Source organism: Urocitellus parryii, chromosome 9 (assembly GCF_045843805.1).
Source record: "Urocitellus parryii isolate mUroPar1 chromosome 9, mUroPar1.hap1, whole genome shotgun sequence".
Taxonomy (NCBI): Eukaryota; Metazoa; Chordata; class Mammalia; order Rodentia; family Sciuridae; genus Urocitellus; species Urocitellus parryii.
In genome coordinates this window covers 16,235,196-16,255,955 of record NC_135539.1, presented here as the reverse complement: position 1 = coordinate 16,255,955, position 20,760 = coordinate 16,235,196, and the positions used below count along the sequence as shown (strand labels likewise).

The window sequence follows — 20,760 nt, the reverse complement described above, 5'->3', positions numbered from 1 at the left end:
ACTAAGAAGCCCACGTGTGCGAGTCTAGCCCACATGGCGACGCTCCTGAAGAGGCTGCTTCGGCTCCGGACACCCCCGGCGGCCTTGGGCCGCTCGGTGGGACGGCATGAATCCAGCCTGGGCATCGATCCCGGGACTGCGGTTCGAGTGCGGTTCGCTCCCAGCCCCACAGGTAACCTTGGCGGACGTGACGCTGCAGGCCGCGGCCCACCTTCCCGTCCCCGCCCCCCGAAGGTTCCTGAACAAATCCCTTCCGGTGGCGTCAGACGGGGGAGGGCAGCGCGACCCCGTTTTACAGAGGCAGAAATTGAGGTCCGGGAGCGGAAAGGTTTCGCGTTTCCGGGAACATCTCTGCAACGTCTCTGTAGATCACTTTTTTCATGCATTCAAGAAACGCGTGTTGAGTATACACCGTGCCACGTCCTGGACGTCGGGATGGTGGTCACTGAAAATGAAGTCTGTGTTCTAGTGGCCACTTATAAAAAGTGACTCTAGAGTCTCAGGGGCCATGCGGAAAACAGAGCAGAGTAGGAAGCTGAGGTTAGGGTGAGATGCTCAAGAAGGCCTTGCTCAGGAGAGAACGTGTGAGCTGAGAACCGAGAACCAAGGGGTCTTCCTATGTGAAGCTCCTGGGAAAACCTGGGCAGAGGAAGTGGGAGGTGCAAAAGCCCCGCGGTTAGGAGCGTTGAGAGCTTTGCAAGCCAGCGAAGCAGAGATCCATTGTGTAACCTGCTGGAGACCCACTTGTCTCCAACCTCCTGTCAACCCACTACCACACCAGCTCCCAACATTCTTTCTCACCAAGGCTACCTTCTGCCCGCTTTGCTTTGCTTTGCGCTTGGCAAGCCTTTCATTCCATACCCCGCAGCTAGCAGATAAGCATCTTTGTGGCCAAGTTCCAAGTGCACATGACAGCTTTCTATGCACACTGTATCCTATATAGAAAGCAGTGTTTCTCAAATCATCCATGGTGGAAGCAGTGGTTTTTAATTTTCAGTTGTGTTTTTACAATATAACTTCACAATTATATTGTAAAAATCAATATAAACGAAGTACTAGGAAAACGGAAGATCTGAAAACATAGGACATAGAAGCCCATTTATTTTTTTCAGTGCAACAGACAAAATTTACTCTATTGAATTGCTATACAAAAAAATAGTTGCTACATGTTTCGAAACCTTTACTCTTTCTATGCTAGTCTGTTGTGAGCTGGCAACAGTTAGCGTATCAGCACTAGACTGTGCGCCTTGCTTTTAGGAGTACTTAACGGTAGAGTGCCAAGTCCTAGGATTGTCTAGATCCAAATTTCTCTCTCTGCCAATTCCTAGATGTGTAACTTAGGCAAATTACTTAACATCGCAGAGCCTCAGTTTTACTGTCTGTCAAGTAGAACTAATAATAGTACTTGCCTTGGTTTTGAGCCAATGTAGCTGAGCCACTTAGTAAGGTCTAATCTTATAAAAGACATTTGATGAACAGTACCCTCTGTTATGATCATTATAATTCCCATTTCCCTGAAGATTTGTAGGAAGAGCTCATTTGTATAGGAAAGCTGTTGACTACAAACAGATAAAAGAATTATCAAGCAGCATAGATTACTGTGCTAGCTAAAAATTAATTGAAGGAATATTTCAGCAGCAAGCATTTAGATATCACAACAGCCTTGTAATAAAGTGGTTTGTTTGTTTTTTTTTTGATACTGTAGGTACCACTACCACAGGGATATTCTACCACCAAGCTACAACCCCACCCCCCCACCAGCTCTTTATCTGTTTATTTATTTAGTCTTGCTAATTGCCAAGGCTGGCCTCTAATTTTCAATCCTCCTCCTTCAACCTCCAGAGAGACTGGGATTACAAATGTGTGCCACCACGGCTGGCCTATTTTTTGTTTTTAATCCCTCTAGCAGATAAGGAAATTAAAGCTCAAAAAATTTAAGTAGAGTGCCCAAAGGGTAGCAACTGGTAAGTGATAGATGCCGAATTTCAATCCAGGTAAATGTGATGTCAGAGACCTTGTTTTTAACTATGAGGACTGTGTCCTTCATGTTCCTAGTACCCAGTGCCATTGAACACCACTGGTTTTGTGGTGGCAAAGGTCACACACAGAATCCATGTTGAAACAGGAGGAAAACTGTGCTTCCTCAGATACCTGGAAATGTAGATGAGCTTACTGTGGAGACTCAGGTCTCTGGACTAGACCAAAGAAAGTAAGGGGAGGGGAGATGACAGCCATAGGAAAACTTAAATTTAAGTTCTCAGTGAAGAATGATGAAAAAGTAAGTGTGTAAACTCTGGGGGCTGGGGTTGGCGCTCAGTGGTAGAGCGCTTGCCTAGCACATGTGAGGCCCTTGTTTGATCCTCAGCACCACATAAAAATAAATATAAAGGTATTGTATCCATCTACAACTACAAAAAATATATATATATTTTAAAAAAAGTTTAAACTCTGGTGCAGGAAAATATTGTGGAGTCAGATTTTGTTTTGGTTAGTATTTAAAGCTAGTGCTCAAGTATGCAAAATTAAATTATAAGGTGTGCATAGAGTATATATGCAAAATAGGATTTTAAAGTATTTTCTGGAGGGGGAGTAACTGAGAATTTAACCCAGAAGCAGTTTATCGCCAAGGCTGACCTTGAACTTGAGATTCTCATGTCTCAGCCTCTCAAGCCACTGAGATTACAGATATACATCACTGCACCAGCTATAGAATTTTAAATTTGTTATTCACTTGTAATTAACTTGGTCTCCCAAAGGAGACCAAGGCATAAGTTAAATGCCTGCATGATACGGCTTCCATGGGTAATTTTCTACCTCTCCTTGAGGGAAATGTGTCCTTGAGGCAAATATCAAAGTAGAGTGGTGGATACATTTGGGGACAATTGGAGCATTTTTACAAAACGACAGGCTCCAGAACATGGATGATCTTCCACTTCCAAGATGAGAACTTAAATGAGTCCACCACCCAGTCCTCTTTTGTGACAGTCTGACTGTCTGGTTGTTGGTCAGGGAGATGGGACAGGCAGAGCCATATTTGGTCTTTAATTCATTGAGACATTCGGTCACAAGAAGAACTTGTTTGCCCCTCAGCTGAGACTTGTGATTTCGTTTTCCCTGACTTGTCTGAATTGTTCTTTTCCATTAGGCTTCTTGCACCTAGGTGGCCTCCGCACTGCCCTGTACAACTACATCTTTGCCAAGAAGCACCAGGGGAGCTTCATCCTGAGGCTGGAAGACACGGATCAGAGCCGCCTTGTGCCTGGGGCAGCAGAGAATATTGAGGACATGCTGGAGTGGGCAGGTGAGGCTGGCAGGGAGAGGACCATCTTCAAGGAAGGAATAGGGAGCAGGAAAAGGAGTCTGTAGATCTTCTCATGGTGGAGAATGGAAAAAAGGTACATTTATGCTACCTGAGGTGGCATTTGCCACCTGGAAAGATGCCAGGGCTCCTAAAGCAAGCTCCAAGGCTGTTTGAGACTCCTGTTCTTATCTCAGAATCTCAAGTCCATTCCCTACCAGGCCAGGCAAGACTCCCAGGCAAGTGGGAACTGGGGAGCTGGGCCTGTGGTGAGCAGAGGAAGCAGGAGTCTTCTAAAAGAGGCAGTGCCTCTGAGCTGCAGCTCCTGGTCCCATGGGAATGTGGCCCAGCTTGTCCAGTCCTCTGGTTCCAAGAGGGACAGAAGTGCAATTTATTTATTTTTCATTTTTATTTTATGAATACTTCCCATTGTTAAGTCTGAGCTCAGACTTTCTTTTTTTTAAACCACATTATATGAGCCAAACAAAATATGTGCAGTCTCTGAAGTTGATCTTGTGGAAAGTTTAATTCTGAGGACAGCTAAGCTCAGGGAAAACAAGGAGGAGTATGTTGTGTTTCCCAGGTCAAAACAACCCTGCAAACCTCTGCTAGGGACAGGTCAAAGTTAATGACCCTAAGGGAAAATACCAAGATTGTGTTGAGATGTGTGCTCTCATCTCGTGTAAATCATTCACTAGACTCTGAGTTTCTAAAGGGCAGAAATCATTTTATTTATAGATTCTATTATAGGTTTTGGCACATATTCCTTTGAGGCTCATTGAATAAAGGAATGTATTTAGTAAGATCACTCATTGTGATCCATGTTCCAGTCCAGGTGCTGGGGACATTAGGTAAAGACCCGGTGCTCATGGAGAAGGGACAGACTCATCAGCTCATTCCTGTTGCCCTGATGTTAAGAGATGATAAGAGGTGTGGATAAGGGGTCGGGACTTGGGTGAGGAGTGCTCATTTCAGTGGGGTAGTCTCTTCTGAAGAGGAGTCATTGGCGTGGAGACTTGAATGAAATAGGGGCCAGTCCTGGAATCACCTGAGGGAAACTGCTCAAAGCCCAGGGAATCACAGTCCCAAAGTTCCCAGGAAAGGAAGTGCCGGGTGGATCTGAGAAGTGGCCAGGAGGCCAGCGTGGCCTCAGGGCAGTGAACAAAGCAGGGCCACTGGAGATCTGAGGACAGGGGTTGCCTGGAGCTAAAGCAAAGCTGAGGTGAGAACCTCATGGAGCTCCTGCCATGTGTCCAGGTGTTGTGCTGGACACGAGGGGTAGAGTGATGAGCAGGCTGATGGTCCCTGGCTCCTGGAGCTCCTGGTACAGCCTGATGGGTGTGTGAGGTCTGAGCCCCTCGGCGGAGCACACACCCCCGCACGGTTCTCAGGGCAGGGAACAGGTCCCCAGGGTGGCTGATGTCTAGAGCTCCTCACTTTGGGTGTCATTTTTCTTTTTAACTGACATATAATTCACATAATTGAAATTCACCCTTTCGAAGTGCACAATTTGGTGGTTTTTAGTATATTCCCCTTGTTGTACAGCTGTCACCACTAGTCCTAGAACATTTTCATTATCTGGAAAAGAAACTGCTGTCTCTTAACAGTTACTCTTCATTCCACTTCCCCCACCCCTCAGCAACTGCTAATCTACTTTCTCTTCCTATGGATTTGCCTCCTGTTTTTGCCTCCTTCAGACATTGCATGTAAATCAGTAGGTTTGAGCCCAGTCCCATCCACCTGCAGTGTTTATATTAGCGTGAAGTGCCGTGGGGCAACCCGTGACTTTATCTTCCTAATTCCTTTGAAGGCTCTTTGAGGGTAGAGTCTTCCATGTGTTCTCCAATCCTCGTGTTCTCTCTGCAGGAAGCATTTACAGTTGTCTATCCTATATGACCTGAGGAGGTAGGATGCTGGGTTAGGCAGGCCTGCCGAGAATAACTTAGATTTGATTATAGCAAAAATTGAAACTATCCTACCTGTAAACCTCAGGAAATAATGCCAAGAGTTAATAAATGGGATGGCATCAAGTTAAAAAGCGTCTGCACAGCAAAGGAGACAATTGGGAATGTGAAGAGAGAACCTACAGAATGGGAGAGATGAGTTCTGCTCATCTGACACAGGATGAATATCTAGAATATAGAGAGAGAACTCAAAATTCTTAACGCCAAAAAACCCAAATAATGCAGTTAATAAGTGGGCAAATTAAGCAGACACTTCTCAAAGAAACACAAATGGCCAACAAATACGTGAAAAAAAAAATGTTCGACATCATTAGCAGTTAGGAAAGTGCAGATCAAAACTGCATTGAGATTTCTTCTCATATCAGTCAGGATGGCAGCCCTCAAGAATACAAACAATAGCCGGACTTGGTGGCACACACGCGTAATCCCAGCACTCTGGAGCCTGAGGTAGGAGGATCACAAGTTTGAGGCCAGCCTCAGCAACTTAGCAAGGCCCTAAGCAATTTAGCAAGAACCTGTCTCAAAATAAAAAAAGTCTGGGGTGTGTCTCAGTGATTAAGCACCCTTGAGTTCAATTCCTAATGTACCCCCACCCCGCCGCCCCCCACACCAAAAAAGAATACCATAATAAATGCTGAAGAGGATGTGGAGAAAAAGGAGCACTTCTACACTGTTGATGGGATTGTAAATTAGAACAACCCTTTATGGAAATGAGTATAGATGTTTCTCAAAAGATTGGGTATGAAACCACCATCTGACCTAGCTACTCCAGTACTCAGTATTTATTCTAAACAATTAAAGTCATCATACTAAAGTGACATATGCATACCCATGTTTATCGCTGCAGAGTTCACAATGGCCAAACTATGGAACTAGCCTAGGTGTCCATTAGACGATAAATGGATAAAGAAAATGTGACATGTATACACAATGGAGTTTTATTCAGCCATAATGAAAAATGAAAGTATGTCATCTGCAGGAAAATGGATGGAACTGAGACCATTGTATTAAGTGAAATAAACCAAAGTCAGAAGGTCAAGAGTTGTGTTTTCTCTCATATGTGAAAGCTAGACAGAAAAAAGGAAAAGGTGTGTGGGGGGTGTCTCATGATCATTAAAGGAAAGCAACAAGGGGTAGGAGATGGGGAGAGAGGGTAGACATGTGGGGAGTGATATGGGCCAAATTGTATCGTGGGCATGTACATACATGTAGCAGGAAATCCCATCGTTAAGTACAAGTATAATGCACAATAAAAAAATGGGGGAAAAGAATGGGGGTTTGGGGCCTACAAGCCTGAGTTTGGGGCTGGTGATGCCCCTTATCTTTGACCATTTAATGTACCATGCCACCTCTGGGCCTCTGTTTCTTCCTGACAGGATGGGATATCAGCATCTACCTGGGAGGGCCGTCAAGGCTTCAGGGAGGTCACATAAAGAAACCTGCAGAGAGCTTGGCACCCTAGCACTCACTCATCAGCACTCTGCAATCCCTGTCACAATTAGTGAGTGGCGCAGTCAGGATTCCATCCGAGCCTGACAGGCTTGTCTTGAACTTTGCTTACTTCTCCTTGGTCCACTCGCTGTTCCAGGCCTGGGCTGGTTTCCTCCCTCATCAGGGCAGTGGTGGATGGAGAGATGGGCAGTGGAGGGCCCATTCCCTCCTTGTTTGACTCCTCACTCCACCAGACTATGGCCTCTAATGCTCAACCTCTCTGTCTTTCCCTTTTCATCTGGAAAAGGGAAATTAGGATGGTATTGACCTTGTGACCTTCTGAGCCCTGAAAGGTTTAGCATGCAAAGCGCCTGTGATAGCTCCTGGGAATGAGCACTGTGTGCCTCTTGGGTGTTATTTGATAGTGATTCCTTACCTGTGTTCCAGGCATCCCCCCTGATGAGAGCCCCCGCCGGGGAGGTCCTGCGGGGCCCTACCAGCAATCTCAGCGTTTGGCACTGTATGCCCAGGCCACAAAAGCGCTGCTCAAGACAGGAGCTGCCTATCCCTGTTTCTGCTCTCCGCAGCGGCTGGAACTCCTGAAGAAGGAGGCCCTGAGGAGCCATCAGACGCCCCGGTGAGGCCACAGCCTATTTCCGATGCCTCCCCAGACTTGGATGTGTTTGTCATTTGTTGCTGCATAACCAGTTACCTCCAGCTTTAGTTGCCTCATGGTTTCTATGGGTCAGGCGTCTGAGCACCACTGAGCCAGGTTCTTTGGCTCGGGGTTTAGCTCAGGGCTGCAGTTGGGTCTGAGGCAGGCCTGAAGTTATCCCAGGGCTTGGTCCAGGAGGATCTGCTTCCATCCTCTCTCCCTGGCTGTTGGTAGGCCTCAAATCTTCACTGCCTGCTGTCTAGATTCAACCCTCAGTCCAGGCAGCTTGCCATTTCCTCATCAGCAGGGAGAAGAGGGGAATAGTTGATACGGTGGCAAACATGAGTGTCTGCCTCTTGTGTCATCTCAGTTTTCCACACAACATCTACTATTATTCCCATTCTAGGATGATGAAATAGCTTAAGGAGGTAAGTGACTTGCCCAGTGTCATGCATCTATCAGAGACAAAGGTAGGACCACGTCCAGCAGCATTTCTCTTAGCTGTTATGCTGCTCTGCTCCCCAACAGGTATGACAATCGGTGCCGGAATCTGAGCCAGGAGCAGGTGGCCCAGAAACTGGCCAAGGATCCCAAGCCTGCTATCCGCTTCCGCCTGGAGGAGGAGGCACCAGCCTTCCAGGACCTAGTATATGGCTGGAGTCGGCATGAAGTGGCCAGCGTGGAGGGGGACCCAGTCATCCTGAAGAGTGATGGCTTCCCCACGTACCACCTGGCCTGTGTGGTGGACGACCACCACATGGGCATCAGCCATGTGCTACGAGGCTCCGAGTGGCTCGTCTCCACCTCCAAGCACCTGCTTCTCTACCAGGCCCTGGGCTGGCAGCCACCACACTTTGCCCACCTGCCCCTGCTGCTCAACAGGGATGGCAGCAAGCTGTCCAAGAGGCAAGGGGACATTTTCCTGGAGCATTTTGCTGCTGCTGGCTTTCTGCCTGAAGCCTTGCTCGATATCATCACCAACTGTGGCTCGGGGTTTGCAGGTACCCACTCAACAGAGCAGTCAGGGTGGCGGAGTGTGACACTGAGGAACAGGGCCCTTGGTCCAGGCAGACCTGGTCATCAGTCCCAACTTTGCCACCTACCAGCCACGTGATCTTGGACACGTTCATTTTTTTATTCAACAATATTCAACAAATATTTATTGAGCCAGACACCTCGTAGAGTGCTGGGGCTCCAGAGAATCACCACAGTAGGCCTAGTTCCTGTTCTTATAGAGCTTAAAGTACCATTTGCCTCATCTGTACAGTGGGGATAAATATTTGCCTCAGGGTTATGTTAGAATTCAACTGAGCTCATGAACACAAGGCTACCAGCTCAGAGCCTGCTGTATAATAATCCCAAAAATTATAACTCCCGTGATTATTGCTATTATACAAGCATATACTTTAACCATAATACTAATATTACTACAAATTCAGTTTATTCCGAACTGAGTCCTTAAACTTGGCCCAGAATTTAGAACCCAGATCTTGTAGAATCAAGCATCAAATAGAATGACTTCTTATGGCAGAGATTTCTGGAAATATGGCCAGAGCAGTCTGCTCATGATTTATTCTGCTTTTACTTCATTTAACTCTTAAAATTTGCTTGGGGACTAATCCCTCTGTCAAGCTCAGAGAGGTTGAGTAGCTTGCCAGAGTTACACAGCTAGTAAGGGATCTAGCACTTGAGTGTTTTCCATGTCCATTATGCCTACTGACGCATAGGAAGGAGCAGCTATTTATATGAATCAGCTTCAGGCACTGCAGTTCTGAACAGTGGTTGCATTTTGGAACCAAATTTGGTTCTGGGCATCAGTATATTTTACAATCAAATTGGAATCTGGTGTCTTTTAGGGTAACAAGGATTGATTTTGCCTACTTTCAGACTTGTATTTACCTTACTGACAGAAAAAACCCTTTCTGAAAATGAGAGGCTCATCTGGGCCTTAATATCTAGAATTCAGATCCCTGGGGTTGGAGTGGAAAGGGGAGTCCAGAGTTCTCGTGTTCAGAAGTGGAAGGAGGTCAGGCGTGATGGTGTGCACCTCTAATTCCAACTACTTGGGAGGGTGGGGCAGAAGGATCACAAGTTCAGGGACAGCTGGACACCATAGCAAGATTCTGTCCCCTTCTCCCCCACAAAAGAAAGTGGAAGGAGGACGGGAGGGAGGAAGCTGAGCCGCTTGACGGGCCTCACTTGCAGAGAACCAAATGGGCAGGACCCTGCCGGAGCTGATAGCACAGTTCGACCTGACTCGGATCACCTGCCACTCGGCCCTGCTGGACCTGGAGAAGCTCCCAGAATTCAACAGGTGAGTAGGGAGCATGAAGATCTGCTAGGAAAGGGCCTTGTAACTCACGGTGGAAGGTGGAGTGGGCTCTGGAGTCCCATGCACCTGATTGTGACTTTTGGCTCTAGTGTCTAATGCTGCGTGGTCATAGCAAGTCACTCCTCAGGCCTGCATTTTATCTTCTTTACTCTAGGGCTAATAATGCCCATCATATGTGATTGTTGTAAGAATTAAGTGTTGCGTGAAGGTATCTTGCACAACTCCTGGCACACAGAAAGTGCTCAGTAAATGGGTGGGGCTGATTTTGTCATTGCCATTGTTTCTGGACACCCCTTGCATGGATTCTGTTATGACCCAAAGCCTGGAGGGGAACGTCTTCATTTAGAATCTGTCTACCCATCCTCTCCCCGGCCAGCTCAGGGAACCAGCACCATCTCATGGCATCAGGTTAATGTTTCAGTTAGCTGCTATCAAGTAGGTCTTCACTTTGAACCTCCAGTAGGCTCACCGTTCAAGTTCAGATATCATTGTGACGTGTCAGTCAAAGGGCATTAGGGATAAGGCCATTGATCCAGTTTGCCAATTGGGGCCAGGCACTGTCAGGGACCAGGCACCTTTCAGCACCTTTTTGAGCACTGCTTTGGGGATAAGCTCCTACTGGTGCAGAGATTCACTTCACCTGCAGATTTTGTGTGTGTGTGTGTGTGTGTGTGTGTGTGTGTGTGTTTTGTTTTTTGGTGCTGGGGATTGAACCCAGGGCTGCATGCATGGTAGGCAACCTGCCCTGCAGTTGTTCTAAGGATGTCATTTCATGTACTTCTCCCATCAGACCTCGAGGTCAGTCTTATGATCTTGCCCTGGGTTATTGTGCAAAGTCCAAGTCAGAATTTAAATAATTCAAGTTTCCACAGTGAACAGTGGCCGTCTCTTGCATGGAGTGTGCAAGAGTGAGTGCAGCGTACATGTTAAACACCACATGCATGTCTCTTTTTATTATAGAGAAAGTGATATTTCCAGGGGAATGGGGCCAGGACAGGAGAGATACTTAGTGTTTCATTCCAGTCCTCTCAGAAGCACCCAGTGGCGGGGAGGGGTCATAAGAAAGACAGAGGTGGACTTTTGCTTAGTGAGAGTCAGGGATGGGGTGAAGCATTGGGATTGCTGCCAAAGGCTTAATGTAGCCAAAGTGGTTATCTTCAGACATTCCTCAAGCCATTGCTGTGGTTATTTAAGAAACAATAATAAATATAGTTGCCATAGCAGCAACAGTACTAGTGGTGTGGTGAAAGTGACAATAGTCATTAACTTTTATTTAGCACTTGCTGTGTCCCAGGTCCTGGACCTTACAGGTATTATTTCAAACATGGCCATGAGGGGCTCTTGGATTTTTTTGGTCTTGTTTTGTTCTTCCGTCTTTGTTTTTCTTTCTTTCTACTGTCCCACCCAGCTGCTAAGCAGATTCTAAAAACAGTTTCAGTACTGCATTCATGTGTTTCCTTCATACCTTTTAAAAATTTGTTTTAAAACTGTGTTTTGACCAGTTTGCATTCCAGAAACTTCTCTAGAGGTCTCACCTCTCCACCCTATCACATGCCAAAGCCTCTTTTCAGACCCTCTCCTGTCAGTAGTTTCCAAATGTGGCGTGCAGGCCTTGCTATCAGGACTGTACTTGCAGTCCCTCATTTAATTGTCATAGCTACCCTGTGAGGAGGTCTTTTATTGTCCCCACTTTATCTTTATGGTGAGGATCCCCGCCTCCCAGTGGTTGTGTAACTTACTGCAAACACCTGGCGGGCAGGCCTCGTCCTCAGGCCCGTCCTTCCAGAGCCTGTGAGGTGCTTCTCCACTCCTTGCTCCCTGCCTTCTTTACCACATCTCAGAGGAGGAGCCCAGTATCTCAGAATGGTCCCTGACCCTGTACCACTCTCTCTCTCTCTGGCCCCTCTAGTCCTGCCAAGGAGAGGGGATGGCAGCCTAGGGGACTGAGGATGACAGGACCTGGTTTGAGGCTTGGATTCTTAGAGATTTTACTATTTCCAAAGAAGAGAATCCACAGTTAAAAGAATTCTGAAATAGAGAGATTTGAGCTGGAAAGAAAAGCCAGACTTAAACTTCAACAAACACTTCAAACAACACTCTGCTTCAAATCTTAGGGTCTGTATTTTTTACCTCTCCTTTTACACCAAAGCCCCATCATGTAGTAAGGATAGGAGGCGGACGTTCCAGATTCTGCTTTATAAACTTAGATGCCTGTTGAGGCCAGACAGGGAGCATGAGGGAAGTGGAGAGCCAAGTAAGAGACCAGGAATTAGAGGAACAGGTGACCTGGAGGCCTCTGGGGTCTAAGCCAGGCTTCCAGCCTGCTCCAGCCAGTGGAAGCTGTGCGGACGAGGGCCCTTTGCAGCAGCTCCCCTCATTTTCCAAAGGAAGCCCTGACTGTCTAACATGATCTCTTCCTCGTTTAAAAACCAGCTCCTGGGATGGGGTGTAGCTCAGTGGTGAGGCCTGCTTAGCAGGTACAAGGACCTGTACTTGATCCCTAGCACCCCCATCCAAAAAAAGAGAACGAATTTGTCAGTTACTGTATTAAAAGTGCTAGCAACAAAACCTGTCTGCCGTGGCCTCGACCCTTGGGCTGACTGTAACCTTAGTAAGATCCCCTATCTCCCCTTCCTTTTATAAGTGTGAAGTACAGTCCTGCTTCTAATGCTGGGGGAGGGGATTCATGTGATGTGTCACTCTTCAAGCCAGCTGGCTTCCCTGGGGAGAGGGGTTGGGTGCCAAGGCAGCGAGGCCCTCTGACTTCTCCTGTAGGCTGCACCTCCGACGGCTGGTGAGCAGTGAGTCCCAGAGGCACCATCTGGTGGGGCAGCTGCAGGCCCTTGTGGAGAAGGCATTTGGGAGCCGTCTGCAAGACCGGGATGTCCTGGACCCAGCCTATGTGGAGAGGATCATCTTGCTGCGACAGGTGTGAAGGTGGCACTTTGGGAGGATGAGCCATTCCTTCCAAATGTGGGTTTAAACACCTTCCAGGGCGGTTAGAGCTTCACTCCCAGCACATGCAATGATGGCCTCCTTCCCTAGGGTCACATCTGCCGCCTACAGGACTTGGTCTCCCCAGCTTACTCCTACCTGTGGACTCGGCCTGCTGTGGGTCGAGCACAGCTGGGCGCCATCTCAGAGAAGGTGGATGTGATCGCCGAGCGCTTGCTGAGGTGAGTACTGCAGACTGAGCTCAAGGTTCCACTCTCCTTCCCCTCTCTCTCCCCCGGCCCCTTCCCCCTGGCCTGGCCTGTGGGACCCCCAGCCTAGGCCTGTGCTGGGGAGAATCGCTCACTGTGGCTTTCTTAGGTTAGGAGGTAGCCTAAAGGACCAGCCTCTCCCTGGGCGCAGGCGGTGGGTTCAGCGGCTTGGCCCGACTTGGGCTGCATCCTAGCTCTGCCACTTACCAAGCTAATTCTTCTTGCCAAGGTGGCTTCTCTTGGCCAAGTGGAGCTCTCTGAGCTTCGTTTCCTCATCTGTCTGTGGAACTGCTTCTTTCTGGAACCATAACAGTTGTTTTGGTTACAAGGGTAAAAACAACCAAGGATGGCACAAGCAAGAGGGGAAGGGTGTCCACGCCTACCAAGGCCAGAGGACGTGCTGCCTGGATTCTGCTGGTGAGGGGCCACACCATGTGGCCGACACCTCTCCGCTCTCCTCCATGGTTGCTTTCTCTGCAGAGCTCTGTATTGGGCAGGTGGCAGGGGGCTCTCTACCCGAAGAAATGGAAGTCCATATCTCCCTGGCAGCCTGCAGGAGGTGGCCTGGGACTGAATAGCTTTTATCTTTGTCCTAAGGGTCTCTTCAGTTTCACTCCTGTCTGTGGTCTGTGGTGGCTCATGGACTGTCCACCATTCAACCAGAAGGGGAGGGAGGAAAGGTGACATTCCTTCTCTCTAAGGACCTTCCTTGAAGCTGCACATACCATTTCTACCCATATTCTAGAGTTACGTCTCAGGGCCACACTTAGCTGCCAGGCAATCTGGAAGTGTAGTTTTAATATTTGACAGCCACGTGCCCAACTTAAAATTCTATTACTGCATAAGAAAGGGAGAAAGCTGGACATGGTGGTGAGTGCCTCCTACATAGGAGGCTGAGGCAGGAGGATTGCTTGAGCTCAGGAATTCAAGACCAGCCTGAGCAACAAAACAAGACCCTGTCTTTGAAAAATAAATAAGACTGATCCTCCGGTTCTTAAGTGTGATGATTGGGTGTTCACACTCTTGTGTGAGATATCCCTCCCTCTAAGCCTTGTTACAATATCAGCACATTGCCTGCCTGACGTGAAAAAAAAAAAAAAAGAAATAAATCAAGGCTGAGGATTTGCTCAGTATTAGAGTACTTGCTTCACATGTGAAGCCCTGGGTTCCATCCCCAACCCTGCTAAATAGATAAAGTGAAAAAGGGATGCTGGGGGATCATTAACGGCACAGTTTTTGTAAGATAGCCTCAGCCACTGTATGCCTCAAAATCTCAGCTCCAGCTGGGCACGGTGGTGCACATGTGTAATCCCAGAGGCTCGGGAAGATGAGGCAGGAGGATCGCAATTTCAAAGCCAGTCTCAGCAACTTAGCAAGGCCCTAAGCAATTCAGTGAGACCCTGTCTCTAAATAAAATGCAAAATAGGGCTGGGGATGTGGCTCAGTGGTTGAGTGCCCCTGAGCTCGATCCCCGGTATCTGCCCCCCCCAAAAAAAAAAAAAAACGGCTTCAGACAGTATTCTAGGATTACCTCTTTCCCTATGGTTTGAGATTAATAGGAGCTGATTGGTTTTATCTTCCTTTCCCTGAACCACTGAGGCCTGGGGAATGCCATGTGGTGGTTGGCATAGACCTAGGCCATGTGCAGGACTCTTAGTGGACCTCCAGCTAACACATGGCTGAGAATTCCCCAAGGAGATTTGGGAAACTGGTATCAGAAGAAAACGGGATGGATGCTTAGCAGCCAAAACCACAGATATTTGTTGTACTTACCTCTGCTTTTGCTGTGATTATTACATTAGAAAATGATAGAAAACGTGCGTGTTTGCGTTCAGTGTGCTGTTTTATATGTCAGATGCATTATATGTATATATAGCTACTTACTATAACTTATTGAGTTTGTCTCCTATTGCTGCACATTTGGGTTGCTTCCAAATTCTGCTGTTACAAGTAATGCTGCCGTGAAGGACCTCACATGGGTACTAGTAAGCATTTTTGTAAGTGACTCTGGAGAATGAACTCCCGGTAGTTGTCATTGCCACTGCTCTTCATTCAGACATCTGCAGTGGGGCCATTAGGTATAATTCACCAAGACTCTTCCTTCCTGCCAGGGCATTAGAGTTCACAGACTCTGGACTCCCACTCAAGTCAGGAAATTTGACACCCGAATGTTCAGAAGCTGCCAGATCACTAGAAGTCCCTTTTGTGTCCACGCCAAGCTCTGGGCCAGTTCTGACGTGTCCCATGTCCCGAGCTGCTATGAGTGGCCGCCAGGGGCTGTCATCCCTTCGTCCGTTCCTTGGCAGCCTGCTTGCCTATAATGACAATAGGGGGAGTATCTGGGTTTTTTCCCCAAGTTACCTTTTATATTTTATATTTCATCTTTTTAATTTCATAAGTAGCTGCAATCATGTGGCCCAGTTAATGATTATATTTGTCCAGTGGGGCTACCATAACAAAGTACCATAGACTGGTGGCTTCGACGTGATTTCTCTGAGGTCTGGAGCCGGCCACCCTAGATCAGCAGGCCAGCTGATTCAGTGTTAAGGGCTTGCTTTTGTGGCCTATTGCTCTTCTGTCCTTTTACTGGCAGAAGGGATAAGGGAGCTCTCTGGAGTCTCTTTTACATGAGTACCAATCCCCTTCCTTCACCAAAATCCACTCCCTCACACCATCATCTTGGGAGGTAGGATTTCAACATGCAAATTTAGGAAGACAAAAATATTGAGACCATGGCAATGATGCAGTAGGAATTGGACATTTTTGTCTTAAACTGAAGCTAGTTGCTGAAGTACTGGCAGTTAGTAAGAACACGGAGTGTGTGCAAAAAGCAATTTCTTCAAATCACTTATGAACCCCGTTCCCTGAGCCAGTAGTTCATGCTGAGCTGACCTTTGGAACCCAGCTGTGTGGACCCCATTGTGAGTAGCAGGTCATGTCAGATCGGCCTCATGGATCATCTGTAACAGTGAGACGCCCCGCCTCAGTCCCTCTTTAGGGGCTCCAGTTTAAAATCTCAGGTAGACTCTTAGGGAGCTGGAAGTTCTGTGGATACACCAACCAGCCTACTCCTCCTCTTGCTTACCTCACTCAGAGCTGGACCAGATGGTTTGCAGTCACGCTGTGGTTGAATGGGAAATCGCTCTGGAAACTCAAGCATGCTTTTCGGAGAGGACCTCAGCTGGACACCAGAACTTGGTGGGGGGTAGTGACTGGCCCCTTGGAGTTTAGATCCTTAAGTGCTTCGGCTTGTGGGAAGAGAGGCTGTAGCAAGTTGGTCTCAGTCTGTTCCTCTGATCTTCTGGATGCTTCTTAAATAGGTTTCCCCAGCCAGTCTTGAAACTGTGTTTCAGATAATTTTCAGAAATTATCTCTTCTTTTATCCTGTGTCTAATCCATTTCTAAATTTCTTTTTAAGTCCTCTTGTAATGTATCTGAGCTCTTGAATATAATAAGTGGCAGCTGAGTTTTTAAACTTTCTGTGGAGACATGTAACCTAATGCTCTTCAGTGTATACCTTGTGTTTAGGCCCCGTGCTTAGCACCTTCAGGTTTCCACTTTCCACATAGCCCTGTGCAGTGCAGATGCTGTAATTATCCCCACTTACACACATGAGAAAACTAGGACAGAGATTTAGGACTCAGAGGTAGCAATTAGAAAATCCTCTTATGGTGACTTCGAGCTTGGGTTATCTCTGTATGTGGTCCCCTTGATGTTTTTGTTTTTCCAGCTTGAATGGGGGATGGTAGATATCTACCATCTACCACACACATACACACACACACACACACACACACACACACAATTGGGCTTGTATTGTGGTTAAGTGATAACCCTGTGAAGGTCACCCTCCCACCCATTTGCCATTGACCTGCGCAAGCCCCTTATAGACCGACCCTCTTCTAGGCTTTTGGAAAAATCTGGCGTGAGCTTAACGCAGGATGTGCTGAATGGAGAACTGAAGAAGCTGTCGGAAGGTCTGGAAGGCACAAAGCACAGTAACGTGATGAAACTCCTCCGAGTGGCCCTCAGTGGACAGCTGGTGAGGAGGGAGCTGGGCTGAACCGTTCCCTGGGACCTCCCGTAGCTTTGCAACTCACATTTATTGCCAGGTTCTGAGCTCAGTTTTGGGGGATGCAAAGATGAGTGAAACATGATCGCCTTCTCCTTCAGTCATTCGGTGGACTGTGGTTAGGGAGTAGCTGCTGTAAGTAAGCCCCGTGCTAGGTCTGGTGCGGACACGTGATCCCTGCCTTCACGGGGTTTGCAGGTTATTGAGGGTAGGAGACATAACAAGTTTGCTTAATACAGAAAGACAGTCCCCTGAGACCCATCCTCATCCAGGAAGTCCAAGACTTATAAAATACAAGGCCTGCTCCTGGGATGCAGGCGGCCGGGTTGGGGCTGGCCTGGGCATGTCTTCTGCAGGCTGAGGCTCAGCACAAGTTCCTTAGGCGGTTTAAGACAATAAGGCGTTGTTTTCCCTTTTCTTTCTTAGCAAGGACCCCCTGTAGCTGAGATGATGGTGTCCCTGGGACCAACAGAAGTGCGGGAACGAATCCAGAAGGTGCTCTCCAGTTAGGGAGAAGATGTGCAGGACACTGGAGGCAGCTGTAGGAACCTGTGGACCTGGGAGCTGCCTTCAGAGGAGAGGAAAGGGAGGCCTGGGGCCCTCCGGAGCACTACGAAAGGAGCTGAATGTGGACTGCAATCCCTGCTGCATACATGTGTTACATGTACGGTGTATTCATGCTCCATGGCAGGTCTTCAGCCGTCTCACCTCCTTGACTCTGGAAGGGATGTTCTTGTGTCTGTTCTTGCCGCAAACTGCCCGGCCCCGGGCCGGCTGAGTCCCGCTCCTGCTGCCGAGCACTGCCTGCGGCACCCCTGCTGAGCGATTCCCTGCTGAGCTGTCAGTGCACGCGGGCTTGCAATCTTGCAACCCGGTTGGGCACAAGAACACAAGCCAGTCAAACTGAGACAAAGTTTTATTTAGAGAGAGGCCGTGTGCGTCCCCTAACAGGTGGGTCCGCCATGTGTGTCTCCTACCTGAGCCGGGGGGGGGGGGGGGGGGGGGGGGGGGGGGGTTCCCCTTCCCCCGGAACACCCTCCTACCATCCTTTCCCAACCAATGGGAACTCTCCCATTACAAGAGTGACATGAGTAACCTGAGTCCTGAAATGGGGCCAGCTAGACAGCATGAGTCCAATTACCATATGAATGTGAATTGCTGGCTGGCAGTCATTAAATCCAAAGGTGCCTATATCAATATTTTTGCTGTGGCTCCTAACATGTTCTTTCAAATCACATTACACAGCCCCAAACAGTGTAACTCCAGAGAGCTCAGGGGTTAGTGTGCTGCAGCCGCCATAACCAAATACCGCAGAACAACAGAGATTTATTTTTTCACAGATCTGGAGGCTGAAGGTCCAAGATGGAGCAGTTTTCCCCAAAGCCTCTTTCCTTAGCTTGCAGGTGCCGTTTCCTTGCTATGCCCTCCCAGGGTCTTCCTCTGTGCACACAAACCTGGTGTCTCCCTGTGCCTCATCTCCTCTGACGAGGATGCCAGTCAGATCAAGGCTCGCCCTAACAGCCTCACTGTGTGACTTCTTTAACGCTCCTGGGTCCAAATGCAGTCCACATTCTGTGAGTTAGGGCTTTGTCATATGAATTGGAAGGGGACACAGTTCAGCTCATCACAGTTTGGCAGCAGCCCGAACTATTTATCTCACTTTTGTGGTGCAATTTAGAGTTAAAACGACAGATAATAGACAAGCAGGGCTGAGCAGGCTTTGTTTGGGGTTGAAATGGGAGAAATCATACTTCTGCCAAGGGTGAGCCCTGTGTTTTATGCTACTTTTGTCCTTGAACCTTGGGCAGCCTGTGACTCCTTTCTCTGAAGGTCATCTGTTTCTGGTTCTCCGGATAGGATCCTTGGGCGGGAGACCTTCACCCTGCCACTGTGTGTCTTTCTCCACGTCCACCTCTGTGCCATTATTTGTAAGTCATTGTCTGCAGATTTCCAAAATGAGATTTCTTCTTAGGGTCTTAGGTGACTAGGAGTAGCTGAAAGGAAAGGAGGCTGGTGCCTGGGGACAAAGCCCTTACAAGGCTTGTAGCCTTCTGTGGGCAGCCAGCCTCTAAGGTGGCCCCCGTGATCTCTGCCTCTTGGTACTCACCCTTGTATGGTTCCTCTCCACCCTGGACCGTGCTGGCTGTTTAGGAAACGACACAGCTTGATTTCTGAGGCTGGGTCATAGAGTATATTGTGGCTTCCATCTTGTTGTCTCGAATCCCTGACTTGGGGGAAAGCCAGCTTCCAGCTCATGAAGACAGTCAAGCAGCCCTGTGGATGGGCCCTGCCAACAGCCAGTGGGTGAGCCATGTTAGCTGTTAGCTGCTGCTGCTTTTTTTTGGGGGTGGGGTGGGGCTGGGGATTGAACAGTGAACCATGTTAGAAGCTGATCTTCCAGGCCCAGCCAAGCATTCAATGACTACAGTCCTGGCCAATGTCTTGACTGCAACCTGCATGAGAGGCCCAGAGCCAGAACAGCTCAGTGACACTGGTCTGGGATTCAGACATGCCCAAATTGTGATACAGTAAATGTTTATTGTTTAAAGCCACTTGGTTTGGGATAATTCATTACGCAATAATAGATAACTACCTTAATTTTTGCCCAGGAGAGTAGGGAAAGGAGATTAAAGAGTTTGTTGAGCCTTATAGGGTCCTCATGTTTGCTTAAAAGTACTCCAGATAGGGACTGGGGCTGTGGCTCAGTGGCAGAGCGCCTGCACATGTGAGGAACTGGGTTCCATCCTCGGCATCACGTAAAAATAAACAAAATAAAGATATTGTGTCCATGTGTAATTAAAATATATTTAAAAATACTCCAGATAAAGTTCTTTGGTTGGAAGCAATAGACTTGCAACTCTTCCTAACTGGAGACTATGAGAGAGTCAAAGAAGCTATGGAAAAGTGAAAGACCAGACCTAGGACAAGATAGGAACCAGGTGTCAGGAGCTAGGGGCTAGTCTTGTCTCAGTCCACAGTGGGGACCATAAGCTACAGTTATATGGTGGTTTTGTTTTATGGTGCTGGGGATTGAACCCAGAGCTTTGTGCATGAGAGGCAAGCACTCTGCCAACTGAGCTATATCACCAGCCCCTACAGTTATGTTTTTGTTGTTGTTACTTATTTCTGTGTTTTCTCATTCAGTTTTGGATGGTTGAGCTAAAGATTTGAGATTCTGAATCTGTTCGGTTAGCTGACTGAGGTCATGTTGTTCTTAGCCAGAACTAGGTAGCCCCACAGGAATGATAGCCAATGGAGGAACAGTTCTCAAGAAAAACTAGGGAGCTTGTTCCAGAGAAGGAGTAATGTCTTTGAACTTGCAATCCTCCTGCCTCAGCCTCCCGAGCCACTGGGGTTACAGGCGTGTGCCATTGCACCCAGCCAGTGAGAGCCTTCTTGATGAGTACCAGAAAAAGATGTCTATCTTAACTATGACTGAAGACCAAAAAGAAGAAAAGAAAAACTATGTCTTTTTCTAAGTGAAACTGCTGGTGCTATTTGGAACTAGTTGTAGAGCTATAAGGAAAAGCTGCTAGTTTCCTTTTCTGGCTGGAATGTTAGTGTATGTGTGATTGAGTGTCTTTCCTCAGATGAAGTAGCATCCTGCTTCAGTGCCTGTACCTGCAGAAATGGGTGTTGACCACAGAAGGAGGACACCGAATAAGAACAATACTTAGGAGCTGGGGCTGTAGCTCAGTGGCAGAGGGGTTGCATTGCATGTGTGAGGCACTGGTTCAATCCTTAGCACCACATAAAAATAATAAAATAAAGGCATTCTGACAATCTACAACTACAAAAACAAAAA

General features: G+C 47.8%; 1 protein-coding gene and 1 non-coding gene across 2 annotated transcripts; both read left to right on the top strand.

Moving 5' to 3' along the window:
* The first annotated feature begins 15 nt into the window (after window positions 1-15).
* Ears2 (glutamyl-tRNA synthetase 2, mitochondrial) lies at window positions 16-17,931 on the top strand. Its single transcript, XM_026392162.2, has 9 exons — window positions 16-172; window positions 3,146-3,301; window positions 7,141-7,330; window positions 7,877-8,349; window positions 9,554-9,662; window positions 12,456-12,609; window positions 12,726-12,856; window positions 16,790-16,925; window positions 17,382-17,931. The coding sequence occupies exons 1-9, from the start codon at window positions 34-36 to the stop codon at window positions 17,463-17,465; spliced, it is 1,572 nt and encodes a 523-aa protein (XP_026247947.2). The 5' UTR covers window positions 16-33; the 3' UTR covers window positions 17,466-17,931.
* LOC113185165 (small nucleolar RNA U13) lies at window positions 13,866-13,967 on the top strand. The gene has a single exon (XR_003301096.1). It is a non-coding gene; the product is annotated as a small nucleolar RNA U13 (small nucleolar RNA).
* Window positions 17,932-20,760: the final 2,829 nt, after the last annotated feature.